Source organism: Columba livia, chromosome 8 (genome assembly GCF_036013475.1).
Source record: "Columba livia isolate bColLiv1 breed racing homer chromosome 8, bColLiv1.pat.W.v2, whole genome shotgun sequence".
Classification (NCBI taxonomy): Eukaryota; Metazoa; Chordata; class Aves; order Columbiformes; family Columbidae; genus Columba; species Columba livia.
The window spans coordinates 5,792,773-5,815,545 of record NC_088609.1 but is presented as its reverse complement, the minus strand read 5'-3'; the positions used below and the strand labels follow the sequence as shown (position 1 = coordinate 5,815,545).

Sequence of the window (22,773 nt, the reverse complement as noted above, 5' to 3'; positions counted from 1 at the left end):
TAAACACACTAGCTCATTTCTCAGTGTTTCTGCTCTTTTTTTTCCTCTTTCTATGGTCAGAGCACTTATGTATCTGAGTGAAAAAATGAGGCTGCTTCGCAGTGTGACCTCAAACACCCTTCACTTCAGCAGGTGACCCCACTTGTGCAAATGTTCAAACCTCCAACATTTTTCTGGGTCTCTAATGACCTGAGAGAGGCAGAAACGTGCAGAAATCCACCAGATCCCTCACACGTACAGCACCTCGGCGCTGACTTAGAAAAGCTTTCTTGAATTAGATCATACTCGGTCTGCACTTTCTGCTAAAATGTTGACTGACACAATCACGAGCAGCCCGCTGCGCTGTAGCATCAGGGCGATTATTTTCTTTTGCCATGAAACATAAAGCCTGTGGTATTTTTTAACTCTTGTAGTAACAAACGTGTGTTTGAGCTTGGGCTTCGCCAAGTTCAGAGCCAAACCCTGAACACCAGAAAATCATCTTGGTTGGAAGAGATCAAGTGCAACTGTTAACCCACCTCTGGCACTGACCCATGTCCCTCAGAACCTCATCTCTGTCTGTTCAACCCCTCCAGGGATGGTGACTCCATCACTGCCTGTTCCAGCGCTTTACAACACTTTCTGTGAGAAAACGTTGCCAATATCCAATCTTTCTGTGAGGAAATGTTGCAAACACCCAGTCTCTCTGTGAGGAAAAAGGTCCCTTACCCTCTCCTCCCTCCCTCCGCAGCGCGCCTTCGCCCTTTCCCCTCAGTGCGCCGGCGCGGAGCGCATGCGCCCAGCGGCGGGCGGGGCGGCGGCAGCAGTGAAGGGGAGCAGCCATGGCGAAACACACGGTGTCTTCGGCGCGGTTTCGGCGGGTGGACGTGGACGAATACGACGAGAACAAGTTCGTGGACGAGGAGGACGGAGGCGACGGGCAAGCGGGGCCCGATGAAGGCGAGGTGGACTCGTGTCTGCGGCAATATCCTTCCGCCGCCGGGCGGGAACGAGTTCCGTCGGGAGCGGCCGCGGGGTGGCGGGGGGGGCGCGGGGCGGTGTTCGGCGGCACCGGGGCTGCCGTGTATGGGAACAAACGTGCGGGGACGGAGAGGGGCGACCGGGGCCTGTCCTGACAGGGGAAAAGGGGCCCAGGGGTGACGGGGGAAGGCGGCTCCGGCAGAGGCGGCGCGGGGTTGCGGTATCTGGGAGGTGTCCTATGGTTGGGGTTTCCTGTGTGCTGATGATAATTGCTACCTGACATTGCAACCTGTGCTGGCTGTTGAGGGAATCATTGCACCCACTGAACCTTGAGGCGTGCACAAGCCAGCTCCCGGTATCCCTGTCCTGGAGCTGGTTCTGTTGCTTTGCAAAGAGCTGGTGTCTGGTCCTTAACCCCCTGGCACAGGGAACATGATGGCTGCGCTGCAGGCGGCTCTGAAGAACCCTCCTATCAACACAAAGAACCAGGCAGTGAAGGTGAAACAGGAACTAACTCACTCGTGGGCTACACCGTAAAAATCCTTTCCTTAAAAACTCCGGCCAGATGTGCTTTGAGGAAGCTAAGAAGGCTGTTTTTTTAGGATACTCCTCTATGTCAAACCATTTATGACCTCTTTTAATCACATACCTTTAACTTGATGCTAGGTCAGGTTTTGTGTGTTCTCCCGTGTACCGTGTCTGTACGTTGTGTGCCCTGGATAACTCTGCATGTCTCCAGGTGCCCGTGCCCGATCCAGACCTGGCAGCAAATCGATGTAGTCGGCACTGAACAATGGAGGAACCTCCACTGACTGAGGAAACCCTCCTAGCACAGCCAGACCTGCAAAAAAGGAAGAAATGATGATTAGCGCATCCAATCAAAACCTCAGAGCACTCCCCCTGTGACAGATTGCTGGCTGCATGTATTTCTGAATCTCCCCAAAATAAACCTTGAATGGCTCGCGATTGCGGCAGCGAGGAGCAGGCAGATAAGATGTGGCACTGCCCAGATGGCGGGCGCCTGCAGAGCTCTGTTCTCCTTACAGGCACGTTTCCCTGCTGCTCACCAGGCCACCGGTGGAGATTTTTCCACCCAGCCCTTTCCTGGGGGTTTTGCAGGGTTTTGTGATCCATGCTGTATAAGAGACTGATCGGCTTTGTCCTCACATTCATGACTTGTTTCCCTTAGGTCCGTATTGATGTGTTTAAGAATACACTTTGAAAGCAGTGGGATTGAAGAGGGCAGAGTGACTAAATTTTAATGTTTGGCTTCATTTTTAGTTGCTCTCACGGAAATTTTTGTGTTTTTTACTTAAAGTTCTTCATGTGAGGTCTTGCTAAGCCAAGCAGCTATGGGCTGTTAAATTGAACGAGCAAACATGCATCATATCTGAAGAAGGAAGCCAGTTTAATTATTTGTATAATGGAATTATTCAAAAGTCCAGCAAACCCAAGACCTTTTCATCCTCGCTCAGTTAGTGACAGATGAACGGGAAGAGCTGCTTTTTGCTGATTACAAGGCCAATCTGCTGCTGTGATCATGCCACACACATTCCTGGTTTTGAAACTACATCTGGATCAACATGCAAATGGTTATTAATGCACAATATTAATGCTGCCTGTGTGCCTGGGACAGGAGCTGACTGGGTTGAAAACGTGTGGCTTCCAGCAGTCGCCTCTCCCAGGCTGGCCAAGGGCGTTTCCATGAAATAGTTGTATCTCACTAAACAGCACAAAGGCATGGAAAGGGCTCTGGTGACAATCAAGTACTTAATTCTTATAATTCTTTCAGAACCTGCCAGACCTTGAGTTTTGATATGAAAATTTAGTGTTTAGATGTATCGTCGTGTAATAGGTGGAAATTGCCGACACAAGCAGAGAAGCAGAAAACCCAGAGCAGCACAAATGTGTTAAACTCTTTTATGCTCTTTATCGTGGAGGACATACCTGTCCTATTCAGACAAATTTTAGAATTGTTTTTTAAAAAAATTAAGCTAGTTTTGTTTGTTGGAGAGCTGAGTAATATTTGAACGCACCTTATAGGAGAGTGAATGTATCTCTGCCTTCCTCATTTGTTGGCAGGATCGTGCTGAAAGTATCGTCCTGAAGGTGCTCATCTCTTTCAAAGCCAACGATATCGAGAAGGCGGTGCAGTCGCTGGACAAGAACGGCGTCGACCTGCTGATGAAGTACATCTACAAAGGCTTCGAGAGCCCCTCGGACAACAGCAGCGCGGTGCTGCTGCAGTGGCACGAGAAGGTGCGTGGGTAGGGACTGGTAAGAACCGCCTTTCGCTTTGGTAAATCAGTAATGTTGTATTTCACACCAGGAGGAGGGTACGGTCCTGCGAGCTTGCGTGCTGACTTCTTCCCATCCTCCGGGTAGAGATCCTGCAGTTAAAATTTGATTTTATGTCAGACTGTGGCAAACAAAATGGTTCCATCCAGTGACTCAAGCAGCTGGAAGTGAAATTTCCTTCCTAGAGGGAAGCAAAATTTGCAACTCGGTTATGCAGGGAAATAAAGGCCTGTTAAATAACTGTCTTCAAAGCAAATGCGATCATCCTTCCCAGGCACCCTGAGCGTGAGGGTTTCATTTTTAACACAAAGAGTGGGGAGACGCTCATTTGAAATACAGCCTTTCCGCTCAGCAGCTGTTTCAGCCCGTAACTACCTCACCCTCGTATTAATTGCTGTGTTTCCCTTCTCAGGCCCTGGCTGCTGGAGGAGTGGGGTCCATTGTCCGCGTTTTGACTGCCAGGAAAACCGTTTAAATGCAGCAGTGAGCGGTTGCCTGCCGTCCGCGGCGCGCGAAATGCGGGTACGCAGCCCAAAGCACCGAATGCCGTTGCTGCCCCGTGGGCAGCGCCTGTCTCTCAGCTTGCCTTCTCGCTGCTTCTTTCATACCTGACAAATAATGCATATCGTGATCTCTTTTTTTTTTTTTTTTTTTCTCTCTTCTGGAAGATTATGAAGGTGCAATTGTATTTCTAACAGGAATATTTGGTACTCGTGAACATTTCAGTGACACGTATAGCGACATGTGCAAACTTCATGTTTAGGATGATTTGCGTTTGTGTGTAATTATGGCAGATTTGGACCTGACTTTCCAAGCAAATGCTGAGGGACGTAGGGCAATGTCTTAATCCTTTTCGCTAGCCAAGCAGTGTTTTGATGCAAAATCTGTATTGGAGAAGTGGGGCAGCTATTACTATTGGTAACTGGACCACAGTTCCTTTGGTCCACCTCTGAACAGGACAGAAAGCAAAGGCTCCCTTCCCATCCTGAGTATCATTCCAGAGAGCTGAGTATTTCCCTTCACCTTGCATCTCACGGCCGGTTCAGGTTCCTCGTGATCAGCCAAACGCTTGGGTCCGCAGCCCGAAAATCACAACGGGATCAAGTTGTCCGTCGTGCAGTTTGGATGGTAGAATTTAAAAGGCTGATGGTCCATTTACGCTGGAGCCCACCCCAATGAACTCTCTAATTTGGGGAGCAGAGATCCTGAAGAAAAGAAGAAAAAAGCAGCTTTCACACAGCAAATCACCTTTCAGCCACTTGAAAGGGATTTGATTTTTGTCAAGCACAACAATGTGGCTGCCTGGGGTGATCTGAGAAACGGGTACTGGTATCCACACCACCCTCACAAAGCTCTCATATGTTATTTTCTAGATGCATAGGGCCTTAAAGGATACCAGACAGTTCACATTCCAGTGGCATTGTGCCAGCTAGTGGGCAAATCAGGCTCCAAAATAGAGGAGTGCATTAAAAAAAAATAGGAAAGCCCAGGGCATCTCAGACCACAGATCACATTGAAGGTTTAGGGCCAAGACTGAAATATGTGTGTTTTACATTCACCATTTTACTGCAGTTCAGTTGTGTAAAACTGTTGAGGAACTTGTGAAATCTCTGCTGGTTTTTGATATCTGCCTTTTTTTTTTTTTTTGTAATAATAATAATAAAGACCAGACAATAAATTGTCACTGAATACTTAGTCAGTGTCTGAAATGCCTTGAAGTTAACTGTTGGACTAACTATTTGCAGGAGACTGCTGTTCAAGGATGGACAAGAGTAAAAAAGCAAGTCCCAAAGCTTCCTCGCTCCAGTATTTTTCTGGATAGGTTTGCTTTCTAGCTATTATTTGTAATGACAACACGTGCGTAGCTTCATCTAGCCAGAAAATCTGTGATTATTTCAGTGAGATATTTAAACAAGAAGGCACATCGTTCCAAACCAGAACTATCTCTGCTTACGCTGAAATGGTTTTAATTGTATCATTATATTATACTATTAATAGCCAGAGGGCGGGATCCTTAGAACCATTGATGTTAGATGCTTTCTCAGGAACAGAAGAAGGGTAATGGCCCAACAGGGCAGTTGTGTGGACACTTCTAATTTCACAGCTAGCCTTTTGTTTGTCTGCCTGCCCCAGCTCCAGGAGATTAAATAAACATTTAATTGTTGGTTTTAATAATTTAACCGTACATACATACATTCATGCATAGGTACAGAAGGCTCCTGCAGCAACGGCTCTGTCCTTGCAGCTGCATCTGCAGGACTGTGTTTGGCTTCTCTGTTTCCTTCCATTCATCAAGATTTGGTGAAGACACCAATCGATCCGAATTTAAAAGAAAAACATAAAAAGTAATCCCAGATAGGTGAAAAATGTTTCTTAAAACAACGTCAAAGCAGGTCAGCTGCCTCTAGGTGGCATCAGATAAACGAAGGCAACAAAAAGAGCCATGTAAGGCTCTCCAGATTCCACTGGGTTGGGTTGTGATGCGTTTAGAAACATTTGCACAACGTAAGGCCCAAAAAATAAACTTGGGTCCTGTGTGGGGAGAGCTCAGACCCACCATCCAGGGAAGGAGCTGGACACACTCGGTCTCCTCCTGCATTACAGATCGCCTCCCAAACAAGGTCAATCCCCTTGGTCTTTCCTCATACATAATGTTTTCTAGTGCTCGGATCGCTCTGTTCTTGAGTCTCCTCTCAAAAAATGATGATAAACTTGAGCATATTGTTGCTGTGCAAACTCAAAACCAACTGCTGCATGCTGGCTGGATTTCTGTGCATTTCTCTGCATTTCTTACCCACATCTTGGTGATCCGTGTTTGTGCTGGATTCCAAGAATCTCCCACGGGAGGTGTCACCAGCTCTGTTACTCACTTCCTCTTGGTCATTGCTGTAGAAGAAAGAAGTTTGCCTGCTAAATCAACTTAGTAAGAGAAAGGGGAACAAAGAGACTCACTAGAAGGGGTGTGTTTGTCACAGCTTTGAAGTTGCTTGAATGTTACACTAAAAATAACCGAGCAGCAGGATAGCTGCTCTGAGCGTTTGCATCTTTCAGATCCCACTTTTCTGCGAAACACAAGAAAAAAAACAAAACATGCTTGCTACGGGTGATCTCGCACCCTCCTCCAGCTCCCCTTGTACCAGTTTTGGGCTCAACCTGACCCTCCTTACCAATGTGCCAATTCAGATAATTAAATTAGCAGAAAATTATCCCTACAATAAGGTGAACCATTTCCTGCAAGATGGGGTTTCCCATTCCCCGAAGGAATAAGAAAAGGTGTCTCAGACGGGTGTTTCCATGCTCACTGTGTTTTTACTCCCACCCCTCTCCTTCAGCATCGCTTCATCTGGTCTTATTTCCCTCTGCTTTTTTTTATCTGGAGCTCTGAGTCTCCTCTGTGCTCCCATCAGAAGCCCATGGAGCCAGCTGTGCACAGAGGGATGCCAAGGACACACTTGCAGCTGGAGAACCAAAGAGAGACCCGAGCTTCAGGGGTGAGCTTGGTCCTACTTTTGATTAAAAAACGTCCTTGCTCTTCAGCAGCTTGGTTTTCATCCTGAGCAGAAGGTGACCAACAGTCTCCTCCATCGTCTCCCTCCTCTCATTGCCATTTTGTAATTTTTTGGGAAACTCTGAGCAAACGCTTAAGGGCCAAGTCTTGCTGACAAGTTTTAAGCTCTTACAACATGCACATCACGTCACTGGTAGATGCGGCTGAGGCAAAGTACTTCCAAAATAACTTAGAAACCACGTGTGGAGCAGCCAGCTCCCAAGTTGAGTCAGCAGCGGTCATTGCTGTCATTGCTGCCACATGCTCAGTGTCACCTGTCCCCTCCAGCAGCCCTGCCTGCAGGAACCATTTAGAATCACAGAACGGTTTGGGTTGGAAGGACCTTCAAAGCTCCCCCAGCCACCCCTGCCATGAGCAGGGACATCTTCACCAGCTCAGGTTGCTCAGAGCCCCGTCCAGCCTGGCCTGGGATGTCTCCCACCACCTCTCTGGGCAACCTGGGCCAGGCTCTCACCACCCTCGGGCAAAAATTTCTTCCTCATGTCCAGCCTGAATCTCCCCTTTTTTAGTTTAAAACCATCACCCCTTGTCCTGTCACAACAGGACCTGCTCAAAAGTCTGTCCCCATCTTTCTTACAGGCCCCTTTTAAGTACAGAAACACCACAACACGGTCTCCCCAGAGCCTCCTCTTCTCCAGGCAACCACCTCCATCAAGGACCATACTTTGAGGGCACAAGAGGCTCAGCTGCTCTGGCTTTGCAACCCTAAATTTGAACTGCTCAACCGCGCAGCTGACAAAATCATGAGAAAACCCAAAGAAGCAAAGCCTGAAGAGGACCTGTCGCGCAACCCACGGCAGCTCAGCGTGAAAACCCACTGTGGCACAGCAGCCTCTGCCCCACTTCCCCATGGTGGGGCCGCCTGGGGTGACGCTAGTGAAGCCACTTCCTGGCAGTTTTGCGACACAAAGGCAGAAGCAGAAAGGGGACAGAGAGAGGCTGAGCAGCGCTGCGAGGAAGGACCTGGGGACCCTGCATCCCGCTGCCACCGCGCCATGTCCCTGGTGGAGACGATCCGTCTGTGGCAAGAAGGGGTGTGCGCGGCAGATGGGAAGGAGTGGCGGGCAGCCCTGGACGCCTTCATGGCTGTCCAGCACCCCCCTGCCAAAATCTGCTTCAACATCGGCTGCATCCACCTCGTCCTGGGGCAGCTGGCCGAGGCGGAGGAGGTAAGGGACAGCCCTTGCAGGCAGCGGCGAGTTTGCACGGAGACCTGCCAGACAGATGGACATGCTGGGAAAGGGAGGGCCATGGTCTAAGGGAAGGATTCGGGGCTTTTTAAAGTCAGGATGAAGCATGACAGCCCTGGGCTGTTCCTGCTGAACCTGTTTTCTTGGTGAATCAGAGGCGAAGCGGCAGCAGAGGTGCGCAGTTTGCTGCTTGTGTTTTCTCCCTCCCAGAAGTGACCGCAGGGCACTGAGCTGCCGGGCAAGCAGTGGCAGATGCTTCAGCTCAAAACAAATTAGGAGCCTGGTACAGGCTCTACCACCCAGTGCCCAACGCTGCAGGGAGACATCGCCCACAGAGCCCAGCTTAGGCCCCTTGGCTAAGTGAGGACAGGTATAACTGCTCCAAAACCCTCAGATTTGTAAAGGTTTTCTCTTCTCCCCATCTTTTTGCCCCCTGTGCAGGCGTTCACCCGGAGCATCGGCTGTGACAAGCACCTGGCAGTGGCTTATTTCCAGCGGGGGACCGTGTTTTATCGCAGGCAGAAGTGAGTGAAAGGCTTTAGTGTTTCAGTTTTGCGGCTTGCAGAGATGCCAACCTCTGGCTGGGGCCAAACTGCAACCCTCAAGGTAAAAGGCTCCAGTTCCTCAGCAGCGCAGCTGGGATTAACACCAGCTTTGGAGCACCTCTTCTCCTCCTGGTGTGTCCAAAAACACTACGAGGGGATAGGAGAGACCCAACTAAACCCCAACAAGTTTAAGTAAAGACTTGGAGACATTTGCAAGGGGTACCAGGCAGCCAGAGTGCCACCATGAGGGGGTGACACCCTTGTCCTTTGCTCTACAGCCATGAAAAAGCCATCGAGGATTTCAAAGAGGCGCTGGCCCAGCTGCGAGGCAACCAGCTCATCGACTACAAGATCCTGGGGTTGCGATACAGGCTTTTTGCTTGCGAGGTGAGAAAGACTTGACCCCAAAGGGTTTTTCACTATCTCAAGAAATCTCAGGAGAAGACAGTCAACCTCTCTTTGTGCCTTGCAAAAAAAGGGAGCAAGCTGGTGCAGAGCTCTGTGCCACCACCCTGCTGCCCTCCCCTTCACCTGGCAAGGGTCCAGCTGCTCCAAGAACTCATTTCCTTGCTCATCTCATTTCTCCCGTCCCTCTGGTAGATACTCTATAACATCGCACTGGTGTTCGCCACGCTGGAGGACTGGAAGAAAGCTGAGGAGCACCTGACGCTGGCCATGAGCATGAAGAGCGAGCCCCAGCACAACAAGATCGACAGGGCAATGGAAGCCATCCTGGTAAGGAGGAGTGGGTCTCACAGCACTACGTTTGCTCACAGAGAAGAGGGAGAAAAATCCCAGTGACAGAGAAACCAACTTCTAGCTACAGCTTTAGCAAAGCAGGAGAAAAATGCAGCTGGCTGAGCAAAATGTGGGTGTCACACTGAGACGTGAGTTGGTGGGAAGAGTTTTGGGTCACTGGGGTGGCAGAGATGGAAAGACCAGGTTAAATGGACCATATCAAGGCTGTCACGTTGGGGTTTTGACTTTATGGAGCAAGACCTTAGCCCCAGAACTAGGAGGAAGGGAACAGTCACTGCTCTGAAGAGCACTTGGAGGGTGTTGGTCTCTTATCCCAAGTAACAAGCAACAGGATGAGAGGAAATGGCCTCAAGATGCACCAAGGGAGGTCCAGATTGGATCTTGGGAACAATTTCTTCCCCAAAGAGCTGTCGGGCATTGGAACAGGCTGCCCAGGGCAGTGGTGGAGTCACCATCCCACGAGGGTTGAACAGATGGAGATGAGGTTCTCAGGGACATGGGGCAGTGCCAGGGGTGGGGTATGGTTGGACTCCATGATCTTGAGGGTTTCTTCCAACCAAAATGATTCTGCAATTCTACGACTTCTCTATGCTACAGAAGCAGAAGGTCTGCGAGCTCGTGGCCATTCCTGCGGGGAAGCTGTTCAGACCAAACGAAAAGCAGGTGGCTCAGCTGGAGAAGAAGGACTACCTGGGAAAAGCTATGGTAAGAAAGAAGTATCTTCTTCATTTAGGCCAAGCCGGGGGGTTGAAGTGAGGTGCTGACCACCCTCTAACCCCGCCGAGCTGCTATCTGCTGGGCTGTACCTCGGGGAGGGGAAAAGAAGATATTTAACATCTGACACCCACAACTGATCTCCAGTTCTTTCCCTGAAGAACACAAACATTTATGAACCTTCTAAACAATGTTTAAAGTTGCCTACAGGAGGTAGGGGCTTGATTTGAACTCTGACTCACTTCAACATTTGTAATTTGAATAGAAAGGGAAACTTTGAGGTTACAGTGATTCTATCTGCAGTCAAGATGAGGCTGAGCTGAGACCTTGCCACAGCTGAGAGGCGAGTTTTGGTACCAGAAGCACTCAGCCTGTAGTCAAAGATACTTCGCCTAAAATCTTGAACCTGAAGTATCCCGAGGAGCTTGGCTTGGCCAACAGCAAAAGAGGAGGGTGGGCATCAGAGGTCTATGAGCATCAAGTCACTACCTGTCTGTCTTTGGCTCTAGGTGGTGGCATCTGTGGTGGATAAAGATGATTTTTCAGGATTTGCTCCACTCCAACCACAGGTAAGTCACCACCGATGAACAGCGGCCTTGGTGAAGGTTCAGGAGAACATGAGGATGGGCATCACCCCCCAGCTCTGTCTCACAGTGAGGAGCAAACGGTAGCATCATCACCCTGAACTTTCTGCTACTGCTGTGGGGAGGGGGCAGACGCTGCCCCTGCATCTCATCTGATCTCCTCATCATCAAACCCACCTACATTTGTGGTTGAGGCCAACCCGGTTCCCCAAACAAGGAAGAAGTGGCTGGGCAGCACATCCTCTGCCCCCACTGGGCAACAGCTTTAGCAGGGAGCTGTCTCAGACCCTCCCTGTAAGATTAATCAGGTTCATGTGTCTCAGCTCAAGCCACCAGAGAAGCAAGAGCTCCCTCCTCCTCCCGGTTCCCAAAGCCCTTTGCATTTTCATGATGAAGCAGCAGCATCTTTCCATATCTAAGGGTACCCGGGAGTCTTTTACAGGAGCGTTTCGGGAGGATACGGGGAAGCGCAGCTGCTGCAGCCCACAGCACCGTTACGCAAGAGAAAATACGTCATGTCCACGCAGCCAAGTGTTGACACCTCGCTGCAGGAGTCAGGACTATTTCAAGTAGCTTCTTCAGGGGCTTGATAAAATCCACCAGAGACCTCAAAATATTTCGGCAGGAGACACCATAAAGCAGGATGACAGCAGCTGGGGATTTTACAAAAGAGAAGGTACAGGGAAGCACAACTTATTGCTTAAATCAGTGGATCTCAAATCCGCAATCTCAGCCTTCTGTGAGCTGAAACCAAAGTCACAACTGACACCAGGACTGTGCCTCTGAAAACCAGCCACAGGTGCAAGAATTTGGAAAGCGCTCATTTGAAGGAGCAGAGCCACAAAAGGCAGTTGCCGAAAATCTACTGCAGCCAGCTGCAGAGCAGCAAAAAAAAAATCACTTTGGGTTCAAATCGTCTGCCCCAACACCAGCTCGGGGAAAAAAGAACCAGGTCTGGTGACAGTAGAAGGCTGCAGGACATTTCTACAACGCAACTGAAATCTTCCAGACTACTGATAATTTTCTTTTTGTCTTCTTGTTGGCAGGCCACTGGTCCTCCGCCCAGGCCCAAGACCCCAGAGATCCTCAGGTAAGTTGGATGAAGGATAGAGAGTGCTGCTGACCGGTGCAGCCAGGCCCAACCCTGTCCTGCACCGTCACACCTGAGCACCCAGCAGCACCCAAAGCTCTGGGGGGATGGGGAAAGGATCATAGGAACAAGGAGCCAGAGGTCTGGGTTCCCCCTGCAAAGTAAACCAGCAATGTCACCCACCTGCTGCTCCTGCGCGCAGGGCTCTTGAAGGGCAGCCGCACCGCGTCCTGTATGAGTTCATCCCCGAGACCAGTGAGGAGCTGCAGGTCCTGCCAGGAAACATCGTCTTTGTCCTGAAGAAAGAGAAGGACAACTGGGCTACAGTGATGTTCAACGGGAAGGTACTGGGGGTGTACTTGGTTGGGAGGGAGGACGATGGGGTGGATGCTGTGAGGTTCTGCAGAGGACTTGGAGAACAAAGCCTTGCTGTCAACAACCGAGTTTCTGACTTAAGTCACAGAATGGTTTGGGTTGCAGGGACCTTCGCAGCTCCCCCAGTGCCACCCCTGCCATGAGCAGGGACATCTGCACCAGCTCAGGTTGCTCAGAGCCCCGTCCAGCCTGGCCTGGGATGTCTCCATGGATGGTTCATCTACCACCTCTCTGGCCAACCTGGGCCAGGCTCTCACCACCTTCATTGTTAAGTCCCTTCTGTCCACCTGGATGAGTCCACAGGGTTGAGTGAAACCCATTTGACCTGCAGCAACAAACCTTCGCAGCTCATGGACTCTCCTGGAGTCAGGGCAGGGACAAGCTCAGCTACATCCTCCAGCAGCGTGTTGCCTCCTTGCCAAGGAATCCCCACTCATCTCTCCTTCCTCTGCAGAAAGGAATTGTCCCCTGCAATTTCCTTGAGCCCATGGAGCTCCAGAACAAGCCGCACATCCAGGTGAGGAGGCCCAGGAGGAGATGGTGTCCTGGGGAGGCCAGATGTCCACATATTCACCCACCACCACCTATTTCTGGGCCTTCCAGCAGGACCCATAACTGCAACTCCCTCCCCCTTGTAGTGCTGGAATTGGTTCTTCTGGATCACAGTACCTTAATGTGAGCTCAGAAACCTGTGAAATCTGGGCAGATGCTGTGCTGATGGATGGTGGTTGGCAATGCTGGGGAGATGAAAGGGTAGAGAGGTCAACCCTCCTTGGTTCAAGACCCTGAACAAACCTTGGGAAGCTGGGTTGGAGGGGAGGCTCCGTGAGGCAGCAGTGCCCCAGCTCCATTGGGAAGGGTGGGATTGGCAGCTCTGCCTTCTTCCTACCCGTCACAGGAAGAAAACTCTCCAGAAGCCAAGATCCCAGAGCCACCCAGCTCCAGCGCTCCGGAGAAGCCGCGGCGGCCAGCACCAGGTCAGCACAGGGAGGTGACGGGACAGGGGTGCTTTAGGGACAAAACCCCGGCAGCAGGTTTGAGATGGTCTCCTCAGTGTCCTCACACATTGAGACCACAGCTGGGGTTCATCTCTATCTCGTTCCGGGGCTCATTTGCAGTCAAGGGTGGAGAGACATTGAAGCACGAGGCAGAGACAGCAACTGCAGCGCTGAGAATGGAGTAAAATAGAATAATCCTCAATGAAAACAAGTGCCTCCGTGCTCTTAATTAGCACAGTGACTAATTGGGAAAAGAGCCTGGGGATAGGAATGGGGCAAGTGACCTAGGTGGTCCAAGCGACAGAGAAGATGGTTGTGGCTCACGGGAGTTAAGGGCAAACATCATAAAGACCAAACCATCTCAAAGAGCATCTTTGTGGCACCAAAAGCCACCACAGATGTAGCAGCGGGACCGCATTCAAGAGCAAAGCTCTGTCTCTTCCCATAACAAGCACAGTCGTGTCAAAGCCTTGACAAAACATAGAGCAGGTCCTTGTGAAGGATTTCACCAAACCTGCATCAAATCGCCCTACCTGCAGGTCCAAATTTAGCTTTACAACCACAGTGAAGGACAAGGATTGTCTCGGATTTTCAGTGTGAACCTGGGGAGATCAGAAGAGTAAAGACACTAACACCAGCAGCTCATATAGAATTTTTTTTTTTCTCCACCCAGAAAGACATCCCACCCATAGAGCTCCTGTCCCTATAGGAGGGAAGGCACAGAGCCCAGACCTCTGCTTGGTGGTCCTATCTAAATCTTACCGATGAATCCCACTGCAGTCGATGCTGCATCCACTCAAGGGACCACTGCTGGTGGCTCCAGGGCTGGTTGCTGGTGCTGCAGATAATGACAGGTGTCAAGGAGAAGGGCTGCAGGAGATCTGAACACATATTTGGGTGCAGAGCAGAAATGTTTCTCTCATCCCATCTCTTTCTTCCTCCACAGACCATGCTCCTGTGACTCCGGCACAACTGAGAGAAGCAGCCAAGGTAACATCTCCTGAATGTGAATCCCAAGGTCCACGCTACACACCCATATTTATTATACACTGAAAGGTGCTGGCACGCCCCGCAAGCACCACGGTCCTTGAAGTGATCCAGGTTTTCACCATTCCAAAGTGTAACGACAGACCTAGGGACCAGCAGGTCACCAGGACCCAACGGGGTGACTAGAGCTGCTTTTTGGGAGGTCTGCTCCCCCCGTGGCTGTTGGTAAAACCCTTGCTCAACTCATGTGGCACTTGAGGAGAAATACGAGAGAGCTGGGCTGCAATGTGTGTGCTCCTGGGCAGGATCAGCACATCAGAAGGTCACGCTGTGCAGATGAGAAAATTGATGATCCCAACTCAAAAAAAAAGAATGAGGGGATTGGGGGATGGACACACATTGAATGCGGCCACCTCAAAGTAACAATTTGGTTGATAAGCGCCCAGCGCGTTACTGTGCTGTCTCCTGGAACAAGCCCAGGGCTGCCAACCAGCCACGCGTCCAGCCACAGCTTTGGTGGCACAACCTGCCCCGAGGGACATACCTGAGGCTGCACACGCTGGCTGAGATGTCTCCTGACCCTCCTGATGTCCTGCAGCTCCGATCTGGCTCAGGAGACCAGTTTCCACAGCCCAGTGCCCTCACACACTGTTTCCCACCCGCAGGAGCCCGAAGCAGCTGGCCCCGGCCCCCATGTCCTCAAGGTGCATCACAAATACACGGTCGCCCTGCAAGTCGAGCCAGGCCTGTCCTACCGGGAGCTCCTGGACCTGGTTTGTAAGAAGCTGGAGCTCCAGCCCGAGCACACAGAGCTGAGGTGAGGTCCTGTTTTCAGAGGTGAGCCACCTTTTCAGAGCTCCCCCTTTTACTTACCCTGTGTCCGCCCAGGTACAAGCCTGCGGAGAGCCAAGCGCTGGTGACTCTGAGCACAGAGAACCTCGGGCAGGCTTGGAGCCAGAGCAAGGACAGCTGTCTGACAGTCTGGTGCGACATCACGGAGGTCAGTGACGGCTCGCGGTGGCGGTCACCTCTTCTGCCCGCTCCCAGCAAGGAACCTCAGCAGATGTTGCCTCTGCTTTCCTTGCTATGAGTGCAGGCTCGGGGCTTTCAAAGCAAGCCAGTGACATCTGGAAAGGCAGAGGAGCAAAGCAGGGAGGCGAGAAGAAGCAGAGCTTGTCTCTCTTACCCTGGTACAAAGAAAAATGTGAAGGCAAAGGCATCCTTACCAGCTTCTTTCCCACTCCAGGGAGAAGGGTTTTTACCCGACAGCAAACCAGAGGAGTCACCACAGAAGGCAATGCTGGAGGAGACGGGACTAACCCAAGTTGTAGCACAGTACAATTACGAAGCCACCCAACCTGAAGACCTGGAGTTTCAGGCAGGAGATGTGATACTCGTTTTATCCAAAGGTAATCTGCTCCTTCCACGATGGGGGGAGGGAGGGACCTCCCGGCTCTGGTGAGAACACAGGCCCAAACCTGAGATGCTGGGCAATGGCAGCAGCTCCTGCTCTGTTCAGTGCAAGTTGTGGGTTCCCAGTCTGCTGGTCAGGCCAAAAAGTCTCAGGAATTCGGTCAGACATGGGACACAGGTTCTTCAGCGGAGCTTAAAAGCATCACTAGGGACCTTGATCTCGGAACAATTTCTTCCCCAAAGGGCTGTCGGGCATTGGAACAGGCTGCCCAGGGCAGTGGTGGAGTCACCATCCCTGGAGGGGTGGACAGACGGAGATGAGGTTCTCAGGGACATGGGGCAGTGCCAGGGGCGGGTTATGGTTGGACTTGATGATCTTGGGGGTCTCTGCCAACCGAAATGATTCTGTGATTCTACAATCTCTTTCCCTGAGTCCCCCTGTCCTGCAAAGCAAACTGCTTCATGCTGCTGAGGAGCAGCCTGGCTCAGGCAGCTTCACTGAAAGCAAACCTCTCCTGCAAGCTGCCACTCACTGCCTTTAATAGAGCAGAGGGTGCTCCAGCCGACTAAAGTGCTTCCAGGCTCTGCTTTGCACAGTCCTGACTAACCACAGGGCTTTCGGCTTGTTAAGACTGTTCTCTGAAGCCACAAGACAAGCAGGACCCAACAGCTTTGGGGACAGACTTTTGAGCAGGGCCTGTTGTGACAGGACAAGAGGTGATGGTTTTAAACTAGAAAAGGGGAGATTCAAGCCAGACATGAGGAAGGCATTTTTCACACTGAGGGTGATGAGAGCCTGGCCCAGGTTGCCCAGAGAGGTGGTGGATGAACCATCCCTGGAGACATCCCAGGCCAGGCTGGACGGGGCTCTGAGCAACCTGAGCTGGTGAAGATGTCCCTGCTCATGGCCGGGGTGGCACTGGGGGAGCTGGGAAGGGCCCTTCCAAAGCTTCTGTGATTCTCTGATCTTCAAGATGGCCTTCTTTAAGAATCTTCCACCACAGCTGCTCCTGCAGCCCTACCAGAGGTTTCCCACCCACGTCTCAGTTACATATTTTCATCACAGCCCTGTTTCTGCCTTCCCCTGCCCCAAACAGTTTCAAGACAGGAGAGTTTCACTCGAGCTGCATCTGACTTTACCGATCACAGATGATTTTTTAAAGGAGATGCCTCATTTTGGCTGCCACCCCCACAACGGCAGAACAATCCTGCTTCCCTCACCTGGCTGCTTTTAAGTCTACCATCTCCCATCGGCCTCAGTCCTTTTAATATTAGTCTTTAGTGCTTCTATGAGAACTGAGGCTCAAACACTGACTAAACCTCAGCAAGATCTAGCACATATTTTTGAGTTGGATCCTTTCACGTCTGTGCAGAGCGCACAGGAGGAAAGACAAATGATGACAGTTTGCTCTGCGTAGCTCTCAGTAATTCGCGCTGGCTGGCAGCCACCTCAGTCCCCCCCTCCACCGCTGCACAGGTGAGTTTTTGCACCACGGAACACCAATGACTCCCCGCAACCCAAAATCCTACTCCCCCCTTCACTGCTGAGCTAAGTATTTCCCATTAAAAAGTTGGTCCTCACCTCATTTGGCTGCCCACAGCGAGTTTTCGGAGCTCCTAAGCTTTACTTAACCCAGAGTAGCACAGACTTTTCTTATGGAACAGCAGGTTCAAATCCACTTTGGTTGACACCTTGAAGAGCAGAACCCATCTCAGACCATTTCCTTGCTCTGCACTCAGTTTCCTTGTATTCAAGGCAGCTTCTAAACCCCTATTTTGATCTATTTTTCTCACCTGTGCTTGGCAGCCTGTTCTTTACCTTACAGCTTTGCTCTCCTGCCTCCTCAGCCCCTTTCCACCACATTCCTCTCTCTACCAGCATAATCAGCAAAAAAAACCTTAAAATGGAGATCTCAGGCCTGTCTGTAGCATGTGGAGGTTCCTGTGCTGCTGTACAGCCCTGGGGTGACACAAATGGTGTTAATTTTTTCGTTCCAGTGAATGAAGACTGGTTAGAAGGGCAATGCAATGGGAAGATTGGCATCTTCCCCTCCGCTTTCGTTCAAAAGCCTGATGCTGAAGACCCGGAGATGTGATTTCGGAAGAGCTAAAGGAGTTGTGGGAAGAAATTAAAAACCAACTATTGCAACTGAGAAGTTCCCATATTAATCACTGCATCTGAAAATGGACTTGAATTATTATTGCTACTTGTACTAAAAGCTTTATTTTTTATTTTTACCTTCTGCATTGTTCTCTAAAAACCCCCTGTGCTTACTGAGAGACTTGCCCCATCCTCAAAACACACAAGCTGCAGATACAGCACTGGGGGCACTTTGCTTCCAAGAGACCAAGGGCAGCGGTTTCCCCATTTTGGATCCTACCGAGCGTTCTGGACAAACTCACTCTCACAATAACCTAAATCTCACCTTTCTTTTTGAGACAGCTTATCCTGAGGGGCTGTCTGGATACAATAAACACCCATTGTTTTTTTAAAAAAACCAAGCATCTCCGTAGTTTTCTTCGCCACATTTTACCATTTAGAAACTGGCTGCAAACAGCTGACATCCCGATTTACAGGCAGGTCAAGGGCAGAAGGATCCATCTCCTCCAGCTCCCGCTGTCTGCATTCCAACAGGTTCAGCTACTCCAGCCTGCGACCAAAGGAGAGCTCTGCAAGCTACTCCCGTCCCAAATTCCTGTTAAAATGAATCACATACAAGTCACACAAACCCACGATCCAATTATCTGTGCTGAGCCCAAGCCAGAATCTCTGCCACTTATTTAGTTTTCTTTCAAATAAAAATAAAAATTAAAAAAAATGAACTTCAAACCTCCTTCTGACTTCTCCAGGAAAATAATGCGTTTTTAAAAGCTCGCAGCCAAGTTACACAGGAAATAAAACACGACACACAGGCCTGGATGGAGAGAACATGGTTTAATTAAAGGCAAAGCTGATTTCAGCAGCTGCAGTTCTTGCACAGACAGACAAGAAACACAAAAAAAGCTTACGACACAAACCAGTTTCTGTCGGGGGCTCCTTCCCTTGCTCCCCCGGGCACCGGAGGGGGGTCCCAGCCGAGGGTCGGATGCCTTCCCCAGGCCGGATGCTCATGCACAAGTGGAACGGCGCGGCTGGGACCCCGGCGCTGCTGGAGCGAGCTGCTGAACCTGGTTAGCGCGTCTGGGGTGCAAGAGTCGGTGATGGCTCGAAGACGGGAATGTGGCAGCTGCCTTGGGTGCACAGCTGGATACACAAACCGGGGGGGCTGGAGAGAAGTACGGAGGGGTTCGGTTCATCTTACCACTGGGTGGGAACTTCACTTTTTGGACTTTTTAAAGGAAATACAGCTTTAAAATGCACCGAAGAACAGGGATGTCGCTAAGGTGGAGATGGTGGGGGAGCTGCTTGTACCCCCGGGGGGGTATCGTGTCTCCTCCCTCTTCCCTTTTTGTGTTCTCTGGGGCTGCCCAGGCTCCAGCATCACTTCAGCTCCTGCATGTGCTTTGCCCTGCAGCTGATTTCCAGCCCAGAGATCCTGAATCATCACAAAACCCCTCCTGCCAAACACAGCACACGGACATGGAGATTGTTTCCAGAACTTCCCCGGGAAACCTAACAAAAACGCTGTCCTTTTCTTTAACGAAGCTTCCAGTCTTCTTTCCCCCTAATAAATAGCAAATAAAACGTTCTCCTTTTCCCTTCTGCACCTTTTCACCTATGAACAGCACTACGCTTTCTTCCGCGTGCGGCTCACACACGTGGGTCCACGGGTGCCTTGAATTTCATTCTGGAACGGAAAATTTGGGGCTGCAGCTGGGGGTTTGGGGTGCGGGGGGGGATGGGTTTCTGCAGAGCTGCTGAGGGGTGCATACACTCCGCGCTGTCCGGGCCGACCGGCATCGGCTTTACCCAGCCCTGCTGGACCCCTGATTATTTTCTGCGAGATTTGCATGTGGGTAATGAAACTACTAGCGTCCAGCGAAGATGGGAGGATGGAGAGAGAAAGGAAAAAAAACCAACAACCCAAAACAAACCAAAAACCATTGAAAGCTTTCTACCTATCTATTAAAATGAGTCAGGCGGTGAGTGCACAGGCTAGCCTGCCCGTTGTGGGGCTAGCCACTATGCTACAGTAAAATGTACAGGAATCAAACATTAATTTAAAACCCCGTAGCAGTTAACTTGCTCGTCCAGCAGAGTTCTGCGATGCCCTGCGTCACCGCTGACAGCTCAAACACCTCCTGAGAGGAGGGCATTTCATGCTGGAGTCTCTAACCCAACCCACAGGCTGGCCAAAGCCTTTGGGCAACAGGTGAAGTGGTGTCAAGTGCCAGACTCTCCTTCACGGAACTCCTTCGCTAGCGCAAGAGACAGAGCCCCACCACGTCACCAACCACCTCTGACCGGAGCAGCAACCGGGGCTTTCATTGCTACACACTGACTACGAAGCACGTCCGTGTACAGAAGAATTCAGTGTGATCTTACTACTGAGATAGTAATAAAGATGTTTAGGAGTAATTTTTCAACTACATTCTCAGTCAGCAAAGCAATCATTAATGGATTCCTATTTTTATCTCCCCAAAAGAGAGGAAAAGGATTGAGAAGTTCTCGTTGGCTTCTCCCATCTGCCCTTCGTTCTCAGCTTTTGCTTCCCATGTGGCCGGGGACATGCACGATGGAGAAGGTGAGAGGCGGTGATATCGGGTCACTGAGTGAGACAAACAGCAGTTCCTCTCTCCTTCCAGTGGCCCCAGGGATGGGAGAGTTCCTGGTGTCGGTTTTCTTGCGCTGCAGACGTTTTGTGCACACTCAGCGGGTCGGTGGAGCACTTACGCCCTCCTGACGGCAAGGAACAGAAGAGAGGGCTGCCACCCGCACAGGCCAGGCCTGCAAACCCAACATGCCATGGTTTATGGAGCCTTCGTTTGCAAGGGTCGCCACCTCCTTCCTCAGTGCGGTGGGTTCATGGTGCCTTGTCCGCGTTGCTGCTTCTGCTTCTGCTGCATTAACAGCTGCTCCAGGGCTGAGGGGCCAGGGTGCATCATGGAACTGGACCAGATGGACTAAAAACAAACAGCCAACACTAGTACCTCCTCGCGTTCCACAGCCCTCCTCTTACAGATGAGAAAGCAGAGACAATTTTCTGTTTTCTCCTTCTTTATCACTCCTACCTGGCTTATCATGAAAGTTAGCCAGACTTCAAAGAAGGCTTTCTGAAGAGAGGCTCCCCTAGAAGAAGCTGATCCTCCTCCAGAACCCTCATTACCATAAAAATTCATCCCACATTAACGATTACTAATTTTAGACTAGTCAAAACAAACGCTATCATTTCTTCCAGTTCTGCCAGCCTGGTCTTGTTCCGCAAAGTATTCTAGAACAGCAAGAACTGGAAAACTGTGACACCTTCCAGCAGTGGTCAACACCTCCCACGCTGCCCGTGTAAGCGAATCTGCAGGAAAAACCTTTCATTTCTGACGCTGAACTCTGACTCTTGTTAGGCTAAAGCCCATCACCGCATCTTCCAGCCCCACAGGCAAGGACCTGTTCCCTGAGCTGAGTTTTGGCCCAACGTACCTTCAGGCTCTCCATAAGCACAGCTGAGGAGTCCTCCATGGCAGGGGGACCCTGGGCTGCCCAGGTGCCACTGGGAGCACCAGACTGGTGCCAGCTGCTCTCCGAAGACGACGATGTTGCTGGGAGATAGTCCAGACCAAACCCTCCCATTGCTAAAAACAAGAGAGACAAGTTCAAAGGAATGTAGCAAAGCCATCACAAAATAAACACCGAGAGTCAGCAGCCCAGCACTTGCCTGGCTTCTCTGCTTTCCAGCGGTCTGCGACTCTCCTGTCTCTGTTGTCCGGAGTCCCGATGGGTCCGAAGTTGGAGAAGGGAACAGAATTGTGGTTATGGGTTGGAGGGGAGCTCGGCAAGCTGCTGGGGTTGGAGGAGTGAGGAGACTGGCTGGCTGGTGTCGAATGATCTAGTGATGACAAGGCAAGAGGAGAAAGGTCAACAGAAACGGCAGGAGCCTCCTGAGCTTGAGTTTCTTGGTGCTGCTGCAAATTCTGCCATTCCCCAGTTTTCTCCAGTGCTTTGTTCCCTCCATTACACAAGTATAATGCAAATTCCTAAGTTGCAAGTGGAAATTTTTGTGCATACACGAGAACAGAATGACTACGTTTAATGCATCCACATGCTTACCGGAACACCCAAATCCAGGAAAACTCAAGAGGACTGGCTACCCAAAATAGGTTTTCCCCATGTTTCTTGAATAACTTTTCTCAAACTAAGAAAAGAATAATAAATATCTGCTTCCAAGCTTGACAAGTTGCTAAAAATAAAGCTTAGACCTCGAGGAGTCTGCAAGTTAACAGCCTGAACTCTCCAGGCTGGGAATGTTTTATACCTCTGTGGATTTTAAAGCAATTCAGACCAGAACACAATCCTGAGCAAAAGAGGACAGCAAGTGCAGAAAAACTTGACTGTGGGCAGCAGAAAACGATGCCCAAAGACACCAGAGGAGACTCTGCCGTCTTGAACGAGGTGCAGGGAGATGAAGCTGAACCCACGTGAGCCATAAGCCCTGCTCAAATAAAAGCACTTGGCAACTCCCTCCATTTCACCCACAAGGGTTATTCCTGGGTGGTTTCAAAAGTCTTAGTGTGACCAAAAAAAACCCCTCTCATCCAGTGCAGATGTTATTTAAAATTCACTCATTTCTTAGACTCAACTAATTCCTTCCTTCACACTCTTCTGGATTTTTAGAGTAAAATCATGATGTAACTGTAATGGTTTTTATGCCTTTAAGAAAATGACTAAGGAAAAAGCTGTTTTGCTGTGTAGGCTGCTTTACAGTAACAACACCACCACCAAAAACACCAAACAGAGCTGTCATATATTCCTCTACATTCTTCAATCATACGGTTTCTTTCAAAGATCTACATTATGAAATGCAGTTCTTCCTGTTTTTTCCAAAGAAGCAACACTGAAAGTATAGGATTTTTGAGTTACTAAAGCCCTATTCCCAAATGCTTCTCAGGAACCTAAGTTAAGGAGATTTCAGGATTTAATACGTCAACTACTCCTACTAAAATCCAGGTTCTTAGTCTAGACTAATTACAGAATCCCCTCATATTTCTGAGGATACATAAAGAAAAACAGAAATCTTCAGACATTGTTAAGCAGCTTTATTTTCTTTTTTTTTAATTTCCAGTGACACTTAACTTACGGTAGATTCAGAATTAACTCAAATCCTTTAAACTCACTATACACAAGTAAAATCATAGCAGGA

General features: G+C 50.1%; 3 protein-coding genes across 11 annotated transcripts in view; 2 read left to right on the top strand and 1 right to left on the bottom strand.

Annotated features, from left to right (window-relative positions):
- Positions 1-763: 763 nt before the first annotated feature.
- Positions 764-4,947, top strand: ARPC5 (actin related protein 2/3 complex subunit 5). Its single transcript, XM_065070864.1, has 4 exons — positions 764-965; positions 1,387-1,458; positions 3,043-3,219; positions 3,671-4,947. Exons 1-4 carry the CDS (start codon positions 822-824, stop codon positions 3,731-3,733), a joined length of 456 nt encoding a protein of 151 aa, XP_064926936.1. The 5' UTR covers positions 764-821; the 3' UTR covers positions 3,734-4,947.
- Positions 4,948-7,480: 2,533 nt separating this feature from the next.
- On the top strand, positions 7,481-17,979 carry NCF2 (neutrophil cytosolic factor 2). 2 transcript variants are annotated; one of them, XM_065070844.1, is made up of 15 exons: positions 7,481-7,995; positions 8,458-8,540; positions 8,840-8,948; positions 9,162-9,296; positions 9,918-10,025; positions 10,544-10,603; positions 11,665-11,708; positions 11,911-12,052; positions 12,415-12,600; positions 12,982-13,060; positions 14,028-14,071; positions 14,734-14,885; positions 14,957-15,068; positions 15,315-15,477; positions 17,480-17,979. In XM_065070844.1, exons 1-15 carry the CDS (start codon positions 7,570-7,572, stop codon positions 17,575-17,577), a joined length of 1,941 nt encoding a protein of 646 aa, XP_064926916.1. In that variant the 5' UTR covers positions 7,481-7,569; the 3' UTR covers positions 17,578-17,979. The 2 variants fall into 2 exon arrangements, with proteins under 2 accessions (XP_064926916.1, XP_005501210.2); XM_005501153.3 differs by having other exon boundaries at positions 7,697-7,995; positions 12,538-12,600.
- A 422-nt stretch (positions 17,980-18,401) lies between these two features.
- The window catches only part of SMG7 (SMG7 nonsense mediated mRNA decay factor), a 53,169-nt gene continuing 48,797 nt past the window's right edge, over positions 18,402-22,773 (bottom strand). For all 8 annotated transcript variants that reach the window (XM_065070809.1, XM_065070808.1, XM_065070811.1 and 5 more), the window contains 3 exons: positions 21,292-21,462; positions 21,057-21,208; positions 18,402-20,545 (listed from right to left, as the gene is read on the bottom strand). In XM_065070809.1, coding sequence (XP_064926881.1) covers positions 20,432-20,545; positions 21,057-21,208; positions 21,292-21,462 — 437 coding nt within the window. In that variant the 3' untranslated portion in view covers positions 18,402-20,431. The remainder of the gene's footprint in view (positions 20,546-21,056; positions 21,209-21,291; positions 21,463-22,773) is intronic.

Excerpts from the sequence above, each read along its gene's own strand:
- NCF2 (XM_065070844.1), top strand. The coding sequence starts at position 7,570 with ATGAGAAAACCCAAAGAAGCAAAGCCTGAAGAGGACCTGTCGCGCAAC. Across the intron at positions 12,053-12,414 it reads CAGTGATGTTCAACGGGAAG|CAACAAACCTTCGCAGCTCA; the intron begins GTACTGGGGGTG and ends TTTGACCTGCAG. Across the intron at positions 14,886-14,956 it reads CCCGAGCACACAGAGCTGAG|GTACAAGCCTGCGGAGAGCC; the intron begins GTGAGGTCCTGT and ends GTGTCCGCCCAG.
- ARPC5 (XM_065070864.1), top strand. The coding sequence starts at position 822 with ATGGCGAAACACACGGTGTCTTCGGCGCGGTTTCGGCGGGTGGACGTG. Across the intron at positions 1,459-3,042 it reads CAAAGAACCAGGCAGTGAAG|GATCGTGCTGAAAGTATCGT; the intron begins GTGAAACAGGAA and ends ATTTGTTGGCAG. Across the intron at positions 3,220-3,670 it reads TGCTGCAGTGGCACGAGAAG|GCCCTGGCTGCTGGAGGAGT; the intron begins GTGCGTGGGTAG and ends TTCCCTTCTCAG.